Consider the following 18950-nt stretch of genomic DNA (forward strand, 5'->3'; position numbering starts at 1 on the left):
CAGCCCAGAAAGTATCCACTTGAATGAACTTTGGTAAGTGAACAACTGATGGAAATACATTCTCTAAATTGTATTTATCTTTAGCATAGAATTGGAGGGGAAGAAGGAAAGAAATATATATGGTGAAAATCTCAAAGTTTTGAGGTTTTTTTTTTTAACTTAGAAATAAAAATGTTCTTGCGTATAGATGGTGATTTTGGGAGCAGTTGCTTGAAATGTGATAAATTGTAGCCCCTTTTTCTTCTGAGTTAAAAAAAAAAATCCTAAATTGATTGTGGTTTTGTTTCAGGCACTTCTCACACTAGCCAGTTGTATGACCAGTTGCTTTTTTGTTGAATGTTTTTCTTTCTTTATCTGTGAGGGGAGAAAAATATGATATACTGTCATATAAATTAAACATATTGAGAGAGCAGGCCATCTTTTAAAATGTGTTTTTAAGGAGATGAGATTTATTTGAACAAGACAGGTAATTTGAGATAAAATAATAAATGTAGACATAGTCTAAACTAATTTTAAAAAGTACGTTGTGATGGGGAGTTCCTGTCATGACTCAGTGGAAACGAATCTGACTAGTAACCATGAGGACGCAGGTTCAATCCTTGGCCTTGCTCAGTGACTTAAGGATCTGCATTGCCTTGAGCTGTGGTGTAGGTCGCAGATGCAGCTCTGGCATTGCTGTGACTGTGGTGTAGGCTGTGTGTTGGCATAGGCCGGTTGCTACAGCTCTGATTCTACCCCTGGCCTGGGAACCTCCATATGCATGGGTGTGGCCCTAGGAAAAAAAGTACATTGTGGTGATCATTTTATAATGCATAAAAATATCTAATCATTATATTGTATGCTGAAACTAATGTAATATTGTTAAGTCAACAATACTTCAATTTTTAAAAAAGTAGTACATTAATGTCTGCCATGCCAGCTGCTAGAATGCCAATCTAGTAAAACCCTACTTAATTTTGGTTTCAAAGGGAAAGCAGAAACTCAGACATTCCTAACATCTTTCTTGACTGTATTCCTCCTCCCCTGTCCAATTTAGGTGCCCTCCCCCCGTGATGTTTTCTAAGCAGCCTGTTTATAGAAATAGCATGTACCATTCTCTGTATTCCAATCACCTGTTCACTTATCTCTCTCCTTGAATAGACTGACAGTAGGCTCCTTGAGCTTGAGATCTTGGATAATTTTGTACCTCCAGGTCCAGGTGTATGGCACATAACAGGCAATTCAGTGTATAGACTTGTTCTCTGTTATTTAATTTGCTAAACACATGTTCATGCCAAGTATTGTACTTTTTTCTTAAGGCTACAAAGGCATAGGAAGTAGAGTCCCCTACCAAAGGCAGCAGAATGGCTTTGGAGCCAGGGACCTGTCTTTTGAATCCCAGTCCCACTAATTATTACTAATTAGGAGTAATGATATGTATTAATTATTACTTGAGTGACTTTGGGCAAGTTATTTAACTTTCCTGAGCTTTATTTTACTCATTGATAAGAGGAATAACAGTACTACTTATACTTATTTCACACGGTGGTTATAAATTACATGAGAAAGTGAACATAAAGCACTTAACACCTGTGTGATACAGCACTCAAAAATAAGAGCTACTGTTCACTTATTATATTGTGATTAGTGGTTTAATAATAAGAAACGGCCTTGGGTAAAAGATGCTGGAGAGAATTATAATATTGCCTGGAGGGGACCCTGGACAGGTATCTTGGAGGATGGAACATGCTGATTCTGGAAGGGAGGTCTAGACAAAGAGCCTACAAGCAATAGGAATAATTAGAAAGTCTCAGAGGAAGGTGTACAGCATGTGGTAAACAAAAGTTTAGTTAGCACACTAGGTATGTAGTAAAGAAAGCTAGGGAATGAGGCCACTTAATGAAGTGTTAGCAATTTTATCCTCTCCCCCTCTCATCGTTCTGTGAGATAGTGAGGTATTACTGCCTTTTTAGAGATAATGAAACTGAGGCTGTTGACAGTGAGTAACTTTCCTCAAGCTACATGGTGAGTAGTAGCAGAACCAATGTTCAAAATTTCTAAATTTTATGTGCTTCCATCACACATGGATGCTTAGTCCTAACTATTTAAGAGAAAAAGTGGTTTTCTATCTTAATGTGCATGGACTATAGGATTTCATGTGAACAGTATCAAATCTGTGATTTTTTCATTAGAACAATGCAAGAATTTTACTGCTTACCACATGTACTTAATCAGGTATAAATTCATTTATTTAAATATTTATTGTTTAAGTATTTCTGTGAAATAATTGTTCCAAATCTCCTTCACTCATATCTTAAAGTGTGTATGGATTGGGCAGATTTCAACCGCTGGACTTGCCTTTACTTGCCTTTACTTGATACAGATAGCAGATTGGAAGGTTTCTAAGGAAATTTTCAGAAACAAACCTGTAGCAGAAAAGAAAGGAACCTGATGAACAGCATCTCCAAAATTAACTTAGTAATCCAAATGGCATAAGTGCATGCTATGGAGAGAGATTTCATTTAAATGGAGTTTAAATTTTATTAAGAACCCACAGGTGTTAATTAAACATTAGTACTGCTTATTACCCATGAAAGCTTATGTTCTAAAGAAGATATGACTAACTTCTTTTATTGACTAACATTAAGATACATTGAATAGACAATTTAAAGAGCTTCTTTGTACTGATAAAAAAATCTTTTCTATAGTGAAGATTTTAAAGCTTTTTAACCATTTGCATGGGTTTTGTTTTGTCTACCAACCCAACTAACGAAACTCAGATTTGCTTTTTTTTTTCCTTTTCTTTTTAGGGCCACATCTATGGCTTATGAAAGTTCCCAGGCCAGGGGGTGAATCCGAACTTCAGCTGCTGGCCTGTGCCACAGTCACAGCAACACTGGATCTGAGCTGCAACTGGGAGCTACACCTCACCTTGTGGCAACTCCAGATCCTTAACCCACTGAGTAGGGCCAGGGAGTGAACCTGCATCCTCATAGATACCAGTGAGCCACAACTTAAACTCCCAGATCTGCATGTTTTAAAATCTCAAGATCAAGTAGTTCTCTGGTGGCTCAGCAGGTTAAGGATCCCATGTTGTCACTGCTGTGGCTCTGGTTATTGCTGTGTTAAGGGTTTGATCCCTGAACCAGAAACTTCCACATGCTGGGGTAGAGGGGTAGAATACAAATTTGAGATTTATTCCTTTCAGGTCTATACATCTTAAAACTTTGTTTAAACCATTAACCCTTCTTTGTCATATTAATGTTATGCTCAGACAATCTTGAACATTTTCTGACCCTATTTCAGTACTATCATCAATTTTTTTGTATGTTTAGGTTTTTTAATCGAAGTATGGTTGATGTATAATATTGTATGTTATAGACGTACAATATAGTGATTCACAGTTTATCACCAATTTTTTAAAATCTCTCACTCCCCAGATTTTTCTCGTTTAATGTACCAACCCTCTATGTGTACTATCTGCTACTTTTGCCCCACAGGAAATATACCAGATTAGAACCGATTTAATTTGATAAAGACAGAATTTCTTCAAAATATATATACATACATATTGTTTAATATTTTTATATTCTATACTCAAAGCAACACTTAGTTTAGGATTATAAAAGCTTATTGAATGTAATTTTAGCATATAAAATATTTCAAAAGTTTTCGAATATCAGACTGAACTTGGACATACGGCACGGGTTACAAAATTGATTATAAGCTGGTAAACTTTAAAGACATTAGCATCTTTTGGTTTTGCCAGGATGGAAGAGGAAACAATTTTACATTAGTAATGTCATGAGGGGAGTTCCTGTTGTGGCTCAGTGGTTAACGAATGCCACTAGTATCCATGAGGATGTGGGTTTGATCCCTGGCCTTGTTCAGTGGGTTAAGAATCTGGCATTGCTGTGAGCTGTGGTGTAGGTCACAGACACCCTTCAGATCCCAAGTTGGTGTAGCTGTGGCGTAGGCTAGCAGCTACAGCTCTGATTCGACCCCTAGCCTGGGAACCTCCACATGCTATGGGTGCGGCCCTAAAAAGACAATAAACCAAAAAACAAAACAAAACAAAAAAAGACATCAGGGAGTTCCCTTTGTGGCTCATCAGTAGCAAATCCATCTAGTATCCATAAGGACACGGGTTAGATCTCTGGCCTTGCTCAGTGGGTTAAGGATCTGGCATTACCATGAGCTATGGTGTAGGTTGCAGTTGCGACTTGGATTCTGAGTTGCTGTGGCTGTGGCATAGGCTGGCAGCTGCAACTCTGATTTGACCCCTAGCCTGGGAACTTCCATGTGCTGCAGGTACAACCCTAAAAAGGCAAAAAAAAAAAAAAAGTCATCCACATTGTGGTGATAATTGTTGAGTACTTATATGCTAGGTGTTTTACAAATATTGGCTTATTTAATTCTCACAACAACCAAGACAGGTTACCATTAGCACCATTTTAGAAATGAGGAAAGGGAGGTGTCAAGAAATTTAGTTTGGTTTTTTTTGTGTGTTTTTTTGTTTTACTTTTTAGGGCCTCCCCTATGCTGCTCATGGAGGTTCCCAGGCTAGGGGTTGAATCAGAGCTACAGCTGTCAGCCTACCCCACAGCCACAGCAATGCAAGATCCGAGCCGCATCTGCGGCCCACACCACAGCTTATGGCAACGCCAGATCCTTAACCCACTGAGTGAGGCCAGGGATCGAACCCGCAACCTCATGGTTCCCAGTCAGATTCATTTCCACTGCACCACGATGGGAACTTCTAGGTAGTTTAAATTGTTAGATGTGAAACTCAAAGTAAGGTCTCTGTGACTTTAAAGCCTTTTTTCTTTTGGCCACACCACAGTCTCTGTACTTTAAACACATGTTTAAACATGTTCTGAAGTAGCCTTTTTTATTTTCTCAGGAGTTACTAATTCTTCTTAGGCTCTATTTCTTTTGTCTTCATGGATTTCTCAAAACTAATTGAAATTTACTTGCTGCTTCTAACTTTTCTTTCTTTTTGTTTTTTTCCAGCTTCTAACTTTTCGTGTGTTAGATTGCTTTTTTATTTGATCTAGAATATCTCCAAATGTAGGATACTCTTTCAAGTGATGCTAAAAACTGAGAAATATGAACAGACTCATTCTGGTAAGCCTTTAGTAGCTCTCCACTCCTTGACTTCTGGGGACGAGGCACACTTGGCCATGAGATGGGAATAGGAGACTTAAAGACTGAGGGTTATTGGTGGGGAAAAATGACATGTGGAGTAAGTGAAAGAATTAAATCTTAATATAACTTTAAGAATAAATATGCTTCTAAAGTTATGAAAGATGTGTTTATTGTAGCATATTATTACTTGGAATGAAAGCTAGGTAAAAAACAAAGGCTGTTTAAAGAAAAATACTAATATAAGTAGGTACTAATAATATTGCAAATATAATATTAATATAGATATGGCACAGATTGAATATGACACATAAAAAACATAAATGATTTTGATGCTTCATATACTGAATTGGATCTCATTTCCTGCCCTGTGTGTTCTTTACACTGCATCATATAACCTTCTTGTTACAAGAAATTTCTGTAGTTGTATTAGAAATGGTGAACCTGTAGTAAGAGTCCTTTCCAAAAACTGTCTTCATCTTTCCCCCACAACATTGCCTTTATTTATATATTTTTCTTCAATTGAACTCTCTTTTCTTCTGCTTTCTGTTCCATATCTGCCATAAAAAACTCAACAACCTATATCACCTCAAGACCAGGCTCATACTCATTTCCTCCAAGATGACTTGCCTAATCCCCTACCCCAGCTTTGATTATTCCATCATTCAGTATCCATCACTCAAATATACTTGCATTGTGCTCCAAATGTGCAATAGCTTTGTAATTATATTTGTATCTCTTCAACTGTATTATATATTATACACGGGTGAGGGACAGTGTTTTGATATTTTTTATTATAGAAAATTTCAAACTCACAACAGTTCAGTGACTTTCTGTTCATCTCTCTTACCTGTTGTTTTTCTTTATTTTTAGATGTTCTTTATATTTAGGGGTATCAACCCTTAGCGCTGTAAGTTAGAAATATTTTTCCAAGTCAGCACTTCTTTTAAGGTTTTATTGAGGTTTAATTGACATAAAATAAACTGCATGTATTTAAAGTGTACAATTTGATGAGTTTTAACAGAACACTTCTATATCAATTATTTATCATTATCAAGATGAGGAGCAGTTCCATCACCTCTCAAAGTTTCCAAGTACCCTTTAATAACCCACTCACCTAAAATCCTGGTCTCCAGGCAACCACTGATAGGCCTTCTGTCACTATAGTACATTAGTTTTCATTTGCTATAATGTTATATGAATGGAATCATACAGTATGTACTTTTATCTGACTGCTTTTACAATATAATTGAAATTCATCCATCTAGTTAGTATCTTTTACATCCAACTAACATTAAGATCTTATTTCTCAGAGTTTAACATTTAGGGCAGCAGCTGAACACGGTATAACCCACAGACATTTGGACCTCACAGAGGCTTTTAAAAATGTTGACCTCTTCGCCAAGATTTGAGTGTTTTCTGGATTAGTTTGTAAACAGCACTTACTTTTCAAGAGGGTACCAGGAAGGTGAAATCTTCCTCTTGCTCTATTACTAATTCTAGCCTGCCACTCTTGAGCCAGATGACCCCTGGATCTGATGAATAGTTAGATGCAAGTGAGGCCTGAGCCCTATGGGAGCTATCAGGGCTTGCTGACACAGGACTTATTCATCAAGGGCTATACAAGGGCCTCAGGGTGAAGGTAAGAATGGCAGTTTCAGCAAAAAGTATGTCTTGGTAAAGATCCATGGACTCCGCTGGGAGGAGAAAAGGAAAAAGCCAGAGGACTGATATCTCCCTACCCCTGAGGCTGGGAGATGTAAGGAGACCTGAGAGTCTGGAGCCTTCCTCCTGGGCCTCCACAGGGCTGGCAGCTGGCCTGATGCACTGCCTGCCTTCAGTGGTAGAGACTGCTTTGTCTTTCTATTCTCTCGAGACTGCTATTACTTGTGGTCCCTCCAGCAATGAAACCTAAGCCCCTATGAAGAGGCAAAGAAAAAGAACCCGTCTGGGGATGCCAGGCAACCAGAAAGAGAAAGCACTTAAAATAAACCATGCAATAGATTAGCTAAATAGAAACGCCAGGGGAGATAGTAACTTGAATATGAAAATAATAAAAGGAGCACTTCAGAAAGTTCAAGTGAAGTACAAAAAAAAAAAAAAGATTTGTGGAGCAAAAAATATGATTTCCTAGCTAAATACTTATTACACCTGACTTTAAATCCATGCACATACACTTTTAAAAAAAATCTCCACTAAAATGTAAGCACCATAAGAGCAGGCATTTTTTTTCTCGTATACACTGTTGATCTATTATCAATGACCAATGGCTAAAACACAGTCTTGCACATAGTAAGCACCCAGCACATAATTATTGAATAAGGAATGATGAGTATGATTGTTTATTGTCCTAGAAGAGCAAATGGAAGAAATATTTCAAAGCACAGAGCCAAAAATACAAAGAGATTGAAAAAAGATAAGAGACTTAGAGGGTAGATTCAGAACAACTAATGTGACTAATAGAAGTTATAGAAAAAAGAACAAATGGAGGAGAAGCAATAATTAAACAAATAGAAAAAAAAATTTTCCAAGGTAAAGTATTCATTGTTTAGATTGATGTTCCAGGGAAGATCACTGTTGGAGAAAACACACCTAGGATTATCCTGGTAAAATTTTTGTGCTCCAGGGATTCATCTTGGAGGCTTCCAGATAGAATATGGTATACTATAAAGGATGAGACTCACATCAGAATTCTAATGCCCAACCTGGAAAGTAGGACACAGTGGAAGAGTATCCACAGATTACCAAGAGAAAAAAGACTAATCTCAAATGCCTCTTTCCAGTGAAGTTATCATCCCCTCTTCAAGGGGGAACTGTGTCACAAATACGTAAAACTTAAGAGTGTGGAGTTCCCGTCGTGGCGCAGTGGTTAACGAATCCGACTAGGAACCATGAGGTTGCGGGTTCGGTCCCTGCCCTTGCTCAGTGGGTTAACGATCCGGCGTTGCCGTGAGCTGTGGTGTAGGTTGCAGATGCGGCTCGGATCCCGATCCCGCGTTGCTGTGGCTCTGGCGTAGGCCAGTGGCTACAGCTCCGATTCGACCCCTAGCCTGGGAACCTCCATATGCCGTGGGAGCGGCCCAAGAAATAGCAAAAAAGACAAAAAAAAAGTGTATTACCCACTTAATGTCTCAGAGAATATTTAAAGTCAAATGAGTCAGAACAGAGATCACACTATGAAAGGGATAGACAAAATGGAAAATGGCAAACTCTCTGGGAGCGTTATATAAATGCTAAGTAAGGACTTTAATCAAATGGATGCTGAGAGTTCCCATTGTGGCTCAGCGGTTAACGAACCCAACTAGTATCCATGTGGACTCGGTTTGATCTCTGGCCTCGTTTAGTGGGTTAAGGATCCAGTGCTGCTGTGAGCAACGATGTAGGTCACAGATGCAGCTCAGATCCTGGATTGCTATGTCTGTGGTGTAGGCTGATGGCTACAGCTCCAATTCGACCCCTAGCCTGGGAACTTCATATGCCCTGGGTAGAGCCCTAAAAAGACTAAAAAGACCGAAAAAAAATGGATGTACTTCAGGGAACAATTCAATAATATTTATGATGTAAAAGTTCTAAATAAGTAAAAGCAAAACCTCAAAATTGTGGGAGGAAAAAGAGGTAAGATCTTTCTAAATGGAGATGAGGAGAGGAAAAAGTGCCAAAAAGCATATTTAAGCTGCTCAGCATCATTAGTCATCAGGGTAAGGCACATCAAAACCACAATGAGGTACCACTTCATATCCACTAAGATGGTTCTAATAAAAAAGATGGACAATAACTAGTGTTGACAAGGCTGAGGAAAAATTGGAACCCTCATATACTCATGGAACAGAAAATGGTACAACCACTTTGGAAAATAGTTTGGCAGTTCCTCAAAAAGTTAAACATAGAGTTACCATATGATGCAGCAGTTCCACTTCTAGGTATATACTAAAAATGAGGATATATATATCCATGCAAAAATTGTACAGGAATGTTCACTGCAGCGTTATCCGTAATAAGCCCAGTTATAGAAACAACCCAAATGTCCACTAACTGACGAATAAATAAATAAAATGTGGTATATCCATATAATGGAGTATTATCTGGCAGTAAAAACAAATGAAATGCAGATACATTGCTACAATATAGGTGAACCTTGAAAACATGCAAAATTAAAGAACCAGTCACAAAATACCATATATTATATGATTTCATTTATATGAAATGTCCAAAATAGGCAAATTTACAGAGACAGAAAGTAGACTACTGGTTGCTTTGGACTGGCAAGAGGTGGGAGTGAAATGAAGATTGACTACAAATGCATACAGGGCTTCTTTCGGTGGGGGGGTGGGGTTGAGAGGATCCTAAATGTAAAATTAGATTGTAGTGAGAGTTGCACAGAAATGTGACTGTATTAAACATGGAATTGAACACTAAATGGGTAAATATATGGTATGTAAAGTATATCTCAATAAAATTGTTATTAAGTAAAGGGACTAAGTACTAATGCATGAAACAGCTTTCATGAATCTCGAAGGCCTTATGCTGAATTAAAGAAGCCAGTCCAGGAGTTCATGTTGTGGCTCACTGTATCCGACTAGTATCCATGAGGTTGTGGGTTCGATCCCTGGTCTTGCTCGGTGGGTTAAGGATCCGGTGTTGTCGTGACCTGTGGTGTGGGTCGCAGTTGCAGCTTAAATCTGGAGTTGCTATGGCTGTGGTGTAGGCCAGCAGCTACAGCTCTGATTTGACCCCTAGCCTGGGAACCTCCATAGGCAGAGGGTGCAGACCTAAAAAGATAAAAGACAAAAGAAAAAAGTCAGTTAAAAAAAAAGGTTACATATTGTAAGATTCATATATATATTTTTTTTAATTATGGAAGATCATTACACATTTACTAATGTGTGTGTATACATGTATATACACATATATACTAAACACAGGTTTTTAAAATTAAAACGTGTGTAGTAGTTTCTATTTTAGTATGTTTGAAAATCTAGACAATGTTAAATAAGCTTTCATTAAATAATTGTCCTTTTAGCAATGACATAAAATCAATACAGGTTCTTAAAATATCAGAAATGTTTACCATATCCTCTTAGTCCCCATAATGCAAAGCTTCAGCTCCTTAGTTCTTTAACTATGTAGTGCCTTAGAATTTAAGTCTTTGGGTCAATTCCCTTACCCTTTTTTTTTTTTTTTGGTCTTCTTGCCATTTCTTGGGCCACACCCATGGCATATGGAGGTTCCCAGGCTAGGGGTTGAATAGGCGCTGTAGCTGCCGCCCTACGCCAGAGCCACAGCAACGCGGGATCCAAGCCGTGTCTGCAACCTACACCACAGCTCACAGAAACGCCGGATCCTTAACCCACTGAGCAAGGCCAGGGATCCATCCCGAAACCTCATGGTTCCTAGTTGGATTCGTTAACCAATGAGCCACAATGGAAACTCCTCCCTTACCTTTTTGTTAAAGAAGTAGTCTATATGGTCAGGCCTTATTCTTCCAAAATCACCTTTTAAAATGAAGAAAATACAGGAGTTCCCATCGTGGCACAGTGGTTAACGAATCCGACTAGGAACCATGAGGTTGCGGGTTCGGTCCCTGCCCTTGCTCAGTGGGTTAACGATCCGGCGTTGCCGTGAGCTGTGGTGTAGGTTGCAGATGCGGCTCGGATCCTGCGTTGCTGTGGCTCTGGCGTAGGCCAGTGGCTACAGCTCCAATTTGACCCCTAGCCTGGTAACCTCCATATGCCGCGGGAGCAGCCCAAAGAAATAGCAAAAAGACAAATAAATAAATAAATAAAATGAAGAAAATACAAAATGTGTTTTTCTACATGAAAGTTCATTTGGATCATCCATAAAGCCAAAGGACATAAGGTATCAACAATCTTAAATGTTCATAACAATCTCCAAATCTTTCCTTCTTTGTTACTGGGTGAGATTTTTCTATTATTTTTAACTGTGTAAGTACTGTCCTCTTTCATTTATCCTTTTCTTGGCTGGTCAGTTGGTGGATTTGGTCCAGGAAATAGTCTTTATACTGTGGGCTTCATTTCATCTGCTTTTTGCCCTTACTCTTATTACCTTCCAAGTGTTATAGACTGCATTAAAGTCACAGTTAATCTTCATCTCACATGAGCTCTTCAACTTCAAGTGGACATACTCGTTATGTTTAAGACAAGTTTTAACAGAACTTAGTTATCTTGAGTTCTGAACATAATTAATATCATTTTCATTTTTTAAATACAAATCTGAAGCCCAAACAAAAAAAGAAGGCCTTCTGAAAACATATCTATTCCCTGGGTCACTCTGCTAAACCACCCTGGTTTCCTGCAGGGCCTCATCCTAATGCTTATGCTTAGCATATGCACCAGAACTTGAAGGATACTTTGATAGGCACCCAGGATTGGTGGCAGTCTGCCTGTACCTCCTAATGTCTCCTTCCACTTCTTCCTGTCTGGAGTTCTGTGTTGTCCCCCGATGGCCATCAGTTTCACCTTCTCCTGGCACTGCAATGGGGCCTTGCTGTAGGAGATGGTCTGGTGGTTCTGGATCAGACTCATGAGTGGTCCTGATTCTCCATCCACTCCAGCTTCAGCAGCTTGCTTATTGGCTGTTGTCTTGTCACTTTTTCTTTAAACCAAGTCAGGTGGATCAGAGGGACAATTACTGAGTGAATTATCATAAATTCCTTTACGACTTATATATGGTGTCCTCTGATCCCATATACATGTTTCATTCTGCACTTTCACTCCTTCCCACCTTAATTACCTTTTTCATCCTTTTAGTGTCTACATTTGTTAGGGAAAGCTGGCATGACCGTATTATGGTTGTAGTTCTTTGAATTTTTTTTTTTTTTTTTTTTCTTCCGTGGTTGCACTTTCTTCTAATATTTACAGGGCTGTTTGATCGCACCTCCTCTCACTTTAGTAGTGACTTTTAGGAAAGTTTATCCATTAATCTTCAACTTTACATTTTGATGATAACTTTAAAATCTTTATTTTTATCCTTAAGCTTTTTTTTCCCCTCCCGCCCCGTACCACACTTACAGCAGGTGGAAGTTCCTCGACCAGGGATCAAAGCCATGCCACTGCAGAGACCCAAGCCACTGCAGGGAAAGCCTACAGTAGCACATCTGACTCCAAGCCCCTGCAGTGATGAGGCCATATCCCTAACCTGCCGTACCACAAGTGAACTCCTCATTAAGCTTTTATTGAAACTAATGCTGAATTCCTTTCTCTGGCTGTTGTCTTGCCATTTTAGTCAATTAACTTGCTATTTTAGTAAACCGTCAGTCAGTTAACATGTATTGAACATTTTATAGCATCTGCAAAGCTCTATGTTACATAAAGTTTTGGTTGTCATAGCAATGTTAAAACAAAGTTCTCTCCCTCAAAACACTTAAAAGGGGCTGATAGGACCCTGTCCATCCCCCTGACCCCTAGTTGACTCACTGGGCCTCCTCTTATTCCCTTTTCTTTTTAAAAAAAATTTTATTTATTTCCTTTTCTCATTTTTAATCTTGGCAGCTACGGTGCTAGAGGGGGTGGGGAGATGGGGATATCTCACAGCTATGAAAATTAGTGCTATTACAAATCCACCATTTCCAATCTCAATTGTACTGTTTACTCTATTCAGAAATTCTTCTGTGACCCTGGAATTCCTGTTGCGGCTCAGCAGGTTAAGAAATGAATAGAGTGTCTGTGAGGATGCATGTTTTATCCCTGGCCTTGCTCAGTGGGTTAAGGATCCAGCATTGCTGCAAGCTGTGGTCACAGATGCAGCTCTGATTGGGCTGTGCCTGTGGCATAGGCCGGCAGCTCCAGCTCCTATTTGACCCCTACCCTGGGAACTTCCATATGCCGCAGGTATGGCCCTAAAAAAGAAAAGGAAAAAGAAATTCTTATGTGATCCTAGTTAAACTCCTTTCTCTAAGTTCTTCACAAAACTTAAAATGCTCATTAGGCCCACAGTCTTCCATTCTCTTATATTCAGCATATGACTGAACTTCTACTTCACAGAGTAAGCTGTTATTTAGAAAACACCTCTTCTCAGATTCTTACCACCATCTGTACTGACATCTATCCTTTACCTTCTTACTGTGTCTTATTCAGTACTTACCTGTACAGTGTGCTGTGAGCCTTTCTTGCTTCCTCTCTCTGTTGTCTGCTTTTTTATTGAATCTTTCCCCTCAGTGTACTAAGTTATTGTCTCTTTCCCCCACTTTCCCTCTCTCTTTCACCGGTCATTGCTCATTTAGTCTCCCTAATATTTCTCAAAGCATTCCCCATCTCCATGTTCTCACTGTAGCTACCCTGGTTCAGGATGGTCCTTGTCATTCCTCCTAAGCCATCCATTACAGTCACTTCAGAAGAATTTTCTAGGATATGTCTCATCCTTTTCCTTCCCCATTTAAATTAACCCTGTAATGTCTCCCCATTGTCCATGGAATAAAGCCTATACTGCTTAGCAAGCCATGCATGTACCTTCATCATCTAGAACATCCTAACTTAACCCCTCCTTGTCTATCACTCACACGTACTGAACACCATAGAAGATGTTCTTGAATGTCGTCATTGTTTCCACACATTCGTTTCATCTCCCTGGAATGTGCTTTCCTCCAGTTACCAAGCAGACGCTTGCTATTCCTTTTAGACTGAGCTCAAACATTACTTCTTGCCTTCTTGACTTTGTGATATAATATACACACTGCCATATCTCTTCTTCTGTACTTCAACTGTAGTACTTTAAGCACCCTGTTGTAATTACTTGTCTTACTCAGTAGCTTAAGGGTAGCTACTGAGTTCTTTTCATCTCTCTGTATCCCCCGGTGCCAAGCACGTAGTCTGGCACGTATAGGTGCTTAGTAAATATTTGTTGTTGATTAATTAAAAGATAATACAAGGCAGCAAATACCTAATGTTTCAGAGGAAGATTAAACCATTTAGAAAATTGAGCCCCAGGGTACGGCTAAGGAAGAGGAAAGCACTTTAATTGGGCCTTGAAGGATGTAGAAGTCAGGTAAGTGGAGATGAAAGAGAAGGAATTTTCAGGGAAAAATTGAAAGATGAGGGCTCGCAAAGCATTCCAGAGAGTGTGGAGCAGAGGGTTCATAACTAAAAACAGCATATGGAAAGGTCAGAGAGGAGTAATTTAGTGCTAGATTATAAAGGAACTTGAAAGCCAGGATTAAGTTTTTGGAGTTCATCCTATAAGCCAGGGGATTCAAAAAAGTAAACCAGGGTCTATTTATGGCTCTTTAAGCCATTAGCCTCTGCTATCACCACCATTCCCTCTACCACATCCAGCCTGAAAATTCACAGTAGGAGTGGAGATAGAGCCTGCACAGGCAGCTCTTTCCTTTCCTTGGAGGAACTTAAATCAGTACCCAACACATGATATCAGGTCATACATAAATAAGAAGTAAGAATAGTCTTGTCTTTACAGAATGCTTGGGCACTCCTGGCACTATTACTCAAGGGATCTTTGGAAGTATTTGTTTTGTTTTTTTAAAAAAAGGCAGAATTAATAAAGGGTAAAAGCAATATTTTTTGAAGATGAGATAATCAGTGACAGGGAGAATAATTGAACTATTTTAATGGTCCAAGCAGTGAAGAATGAGTTTCTAAATGATGGTGGTACAATGGAAAAAAGAGTTTAGTATGGAAGCCGCAATTGACTGGATTTGATGAAGGGAAGAATCAAAAGTTGGAAACACATATGCTGACTGGTGCTACTTATCTTACCCACTTTTTAAATCCTTTTTTTTTTTTTGTCTTTTTGCCTTTTCTTGGGCCGCTCCCTTGTCACTTGCAGGTTCCCAGGCTAGGGGTCTAATCGGAGCTGTAGATGCCAACCTACACCACAGCTCACGTTAACGCTGGATCCTTAACCCACTGAGCAAGGCCAGGGATCCAACCTGCAATCTCATGGTTCCTAGTTGGATTCGTTAACCACTGTGCCATGACGGGAACTCCTTAAATCCTTTTTAAAAATTTGTTTTTCTTTTCCATCAATTAGGAAATATATATGTCACATGCAAAACATTTATATGACTGATATTGTAGAATAATATATATTGTTACATATTAGGTATACCTAATATTATATGCAGGTATATTATTGGGTCTATGTTTTCTGTTTTATTTCCAGAACTTCTCTATTAGCCATGTCTTCATTATCAATCCCTCTGACTAGAATTTCTCTCCTTGTCCATTTTCTCTCACCCATTCTGCTTTGTGTGTTTTTTTTTCCATTTTTTACATTTTAATTTAAATTTTTCTTTGCTTTTTACATCCGTACCTGCGGCATACAGAAATTCCTGGGTCAGGGGTCAGATCAGAGCTGTAGCTGCCGGCCTACAGCTCAGCCACAGCAATGCTTAACCTGAGCTGCATCTGCAGCCAAAACCACAGCTTTCAGCAACACTGGATCTGTAACCCACTGAGCAAGCCCAGGGATTGAACCCTCATCCTTACAGAGACAATGTTGGGTCCTTACTCCACTGAGCCACAACAGGAACTCCTAAACTTTTTAATTTTGGGATTTTTGTTTTTTTCACCCATTCTGTTTTTGGCTTTTGTTTTTTTTTTTTTTTTTTTTTTTTTTTTCAGGGCCACACCTGCAGGATATAGAAGGAAGTTCCCAGACTAGGGGTAGAATCTGAGCTGTAGCTGCTGCCCTACATCACAGGCACAGCAACTCGGGTCCAGGCTACATCTGTGACCTATACCACAGCTCATGGCAATGCCAGATCCTTAACCCACTGAGCAAGGCGGGGTTTGAACCCTTGTCCTCATGGATACTAGTTGGGTTCGTTACCACTAAGCCATGACAGGAACTCCCCCATTCTGCTTTTTGATGAACTACCCATACTTCAAAATTTAACTTAGTTATCCCCTTGACACCATCCCTGACCTCCACTTAATTTTATCATCCTTCCTTTTTGCTTTCCGTAGTATTTGCACCTCTATTATAACAGTTATTTTTATTGTTTTCATAATTGTTTATGTATTTCCTCTCCAAACTTCTTGAGAACAAAGGGTTACTTTTTTGGTATCTGTAGTACTAGCACATTGCCTAACATAGAGTAAGCATTCAGAGTATTGGTTGAATTAAATAAAAACCATCTATTACTACTATCCTAGAGATGTGTGTTGGCACATGGAAGAATTATAGTGGTCTAATAATGATTGTGCCTGCCTATCTGGTAAATCTGGTATTCATTTCATTTGCATATCACACTCATGTTTTCTTATGTAATATACTACTTTTGTTTGTAACTTCCACACAGATTTTAGTTGTTTTTCATCTCCCTTAGATATCCAAGACATTTCCTTATAGAGGCCAAACCTTCCAAGCAAATGATCCCAGAAATGTGCTGTGTTTATTCCTCTCCTATGATTTTGAGTTCTCCTTGACTTTTTAAGGTTTTTAAAAGTTTTACTTAAATCTCCTACTGCCCCAGTCCTTGTTGCTCTTCTCCTTTGGACCTTTGCAACACTAAAGGCAAAGGTCCAAAAGAGAAGGTTATTGCTTTACCACCTTGGGCAAATCATTTTAGCTTTCTGAACTGGTTTCTCCTGGAATAATTCTTTTTCACAGGGTTGCTGTGCAGGTTTAATTAAGATAGTAGGAAATTTTATCTAAATTGAGTCACTTAGATATGACCTTTATAATCTTTCCATTTTTGTGTTTCATTTTTGCATTCAATTTTTTTTTCTTAAATTGAGTCACAGCTTTTCTGGTTTTCTTTCTGCAGAAAACTTTATCACCAAATGAAATACCAGCGGGCTCTCCACTCTATAAATAAGATATAAACTAAAAATAGATGTAATGTAAATGATATTAATCTTGCTAGATACTGTTGCCAAGCAGAGGCTCTCGAGTCTGTTATAAAAGAGATCATCAAGTTTTGAAGAGATGTTACAGATACTCTAGCACAGATATAAGAATTCTGTTTGATAAAGTGCTTTCCCCTCAGGTAACAGAGTTAATGCCAGGGGTGTTAGGGAGAAGATGGAATCATATCCTGATCATCTAAAATCACAGTTAAAACCTGGTAAGATATTTAAAACAGATGAATTTAATTTATTTTAATGTAAAATTATGGTAAATATGTATGAATGCTTGTATTCTTATCGAAGTAATCAAAAATATAAAAATAACAAAAAATGAAATAGTTTGATTACTAAACTTTGCAGATAGTAAAAACAAAACCATATTTACTATCCTAAGTAGGTGATCTTCTATTTTTTTTGTCTTTTTGGCTTTTCTAGGGCCGCTCCTGCAGCATATGGAGATTCCCAGGCTAGGGCTTGAATCGGAGTTGCAGCTGCCGACCTACGTCACAGCCACAGCAGTGCGGGATCCGAGCCGCCTCTGCAACCTACACCACAGCTCACGGCAACGCTGGATCCTTAACCCACTGAGCAACGCCAGGGATCTAACTTGCAACCTCATGGTTCCTAGTCACATTCGTTAACCACTGCGCCACGACGGGAACTCCTAGATGATCTTTATCTCTATCTCTTCCTAATATTATTCTCAACTCTTCTGACCCCTGACTGTTGGATTCCATAACCCTATGGGTTTGTCTTTATGTTCTCATGCCTGGGATGAGGGAGACATTTTTTGTGTGTGTGTCAAATTTGACCCTTCAACCAGATTATGAGCCTCTTTTTTTTTTGTCTTTTTGTCTTTTTGCCTCTTCTAGGGCCACTCCCGCGGCATATGGAGGTTCCCAGGCTAGGGGTTGAATCGGAGCTGCAGCCACCGGTGTACACCAGAGCCACAGCAACGCTGGATCCAATCCACGTCTGCAACCTACACCACAGCTCACGGCAACACCGGATCGTTAACCCACTGAGCGAGGGCAGGGACCGAACTCACAACCTCATGGTTCCTAGTCGGATCCGTTAACCACTGCGCCACGACGGGAACTCCTATGAGCTTCTTAATGTCAGAAAACATCTTATACTCATTTTTTAATTCCTCACAGTATCTAACAGTCTTAGATGTCTTTAAAACTTACTGAATTAAATTATTATTATTTGAGTTGGAGTCATTAATAAGCTTGTACAGGGAACATGGTAAGGCACTTCTGGGCAATTAACTGTTGTAATTATTTTATCTAAAAATTTTCAGGAGTTCCTGTCATGGCTCAGTGGAAACAAATCTGACTAGCATCCATGAGGACACAGGTTCAATCCCTGGCTGCGCTCAGTGGGTCAAGGATCTCGTGTTGCCCTGAGCTGTGGTGTAGGTTAAAGACACAGTTCAGATCTGGCATTGCTGTGGCTGTAGTGTAGGCTGGCAGCTGTAGCTCCAATTGGACCCCTAGCCTAGGAACTTCCATATACCATGGGTGGGGCCTTAAAAAGACAAAAAAAAATTTTCAAATCATATGTTAATGCATATTTAGTCAAAACTATAAATGTATCAAGTTTTGAAATAAATTGGGTGACTCAAACCATTAATATCCTGGAGTTCCAGTTGTGGTGCAGCAGAAGTGAATCTGACTAGTATCCATGAGGATGTGGGTTCAATCCCCAACCTTGCTTAGTGGGTCAGGAATCTGGTGTTGCCATGAGCTGTGGTGTAGGCCGACAGCTGTAGCTCCGATTCCACCCCCATGCCTGGAAACATCCATACACCATGGGTGTGGCCCTAAAAAGCAAAAATAAATAAATAAAAATTAAAAAAAAAAACTATTAACATCCCATGACTATACAATTTTAAGTCACTGAACCCAAGGGTTCACCTACATTACTTTTATATTTCCCTCAGTACCATAGTATAGTTGCAAAATGTTTAAGGTTCCAAGAAGTGTCCTCAGCTACCTAAAT

At 39.2% G+C, this 18950-nt stretch overlaps 1 protein-coding gene across 6 annotated transcripts in view; it reads left to right on the top strand.

Annotated features, from left to right (window-relative positions):
* The window catches only part of SLC12A6 (solute carrier family 12 member 6), a 103514-nt gene that overhangs the window by 28818 nt on the left and 55746 nt on the right, over positions 1–18950 (top strand). Inside the window, exon 2 of one of the 6 annotated variants that reach the window (XM_047797729.1) lies at positions 4–33. The exons of the other annotated variants lie outside the window; for them this stretch is intronic. Coding sequence (XP_047653685.1) covers positions 24–33 — 10 coding nt within the window. The 5' untranslated portion in view covers positions 4–23. The remainder of the gene's footprint in view (positions 1–3; positions 34–18950) is intronic. 6 annotated transcript variants of the gene reach the window in all.

Source organism: Phacochoerus africanus, chromosome 9, assembly GCF_016906955.1.
Source record: "Phacochoerus africanus isolate WHEZ1 chromosome 9, ROS_Pafr_v1, whole genome shotgun sequence".
Taxonomy (NCBI): domain Eukaryota; kingdom Metazoa; phylum Chordata; class Mammalia; order Artiodactyla; family Suidae; genus Phacochoerus; species Phacochoerus africanus.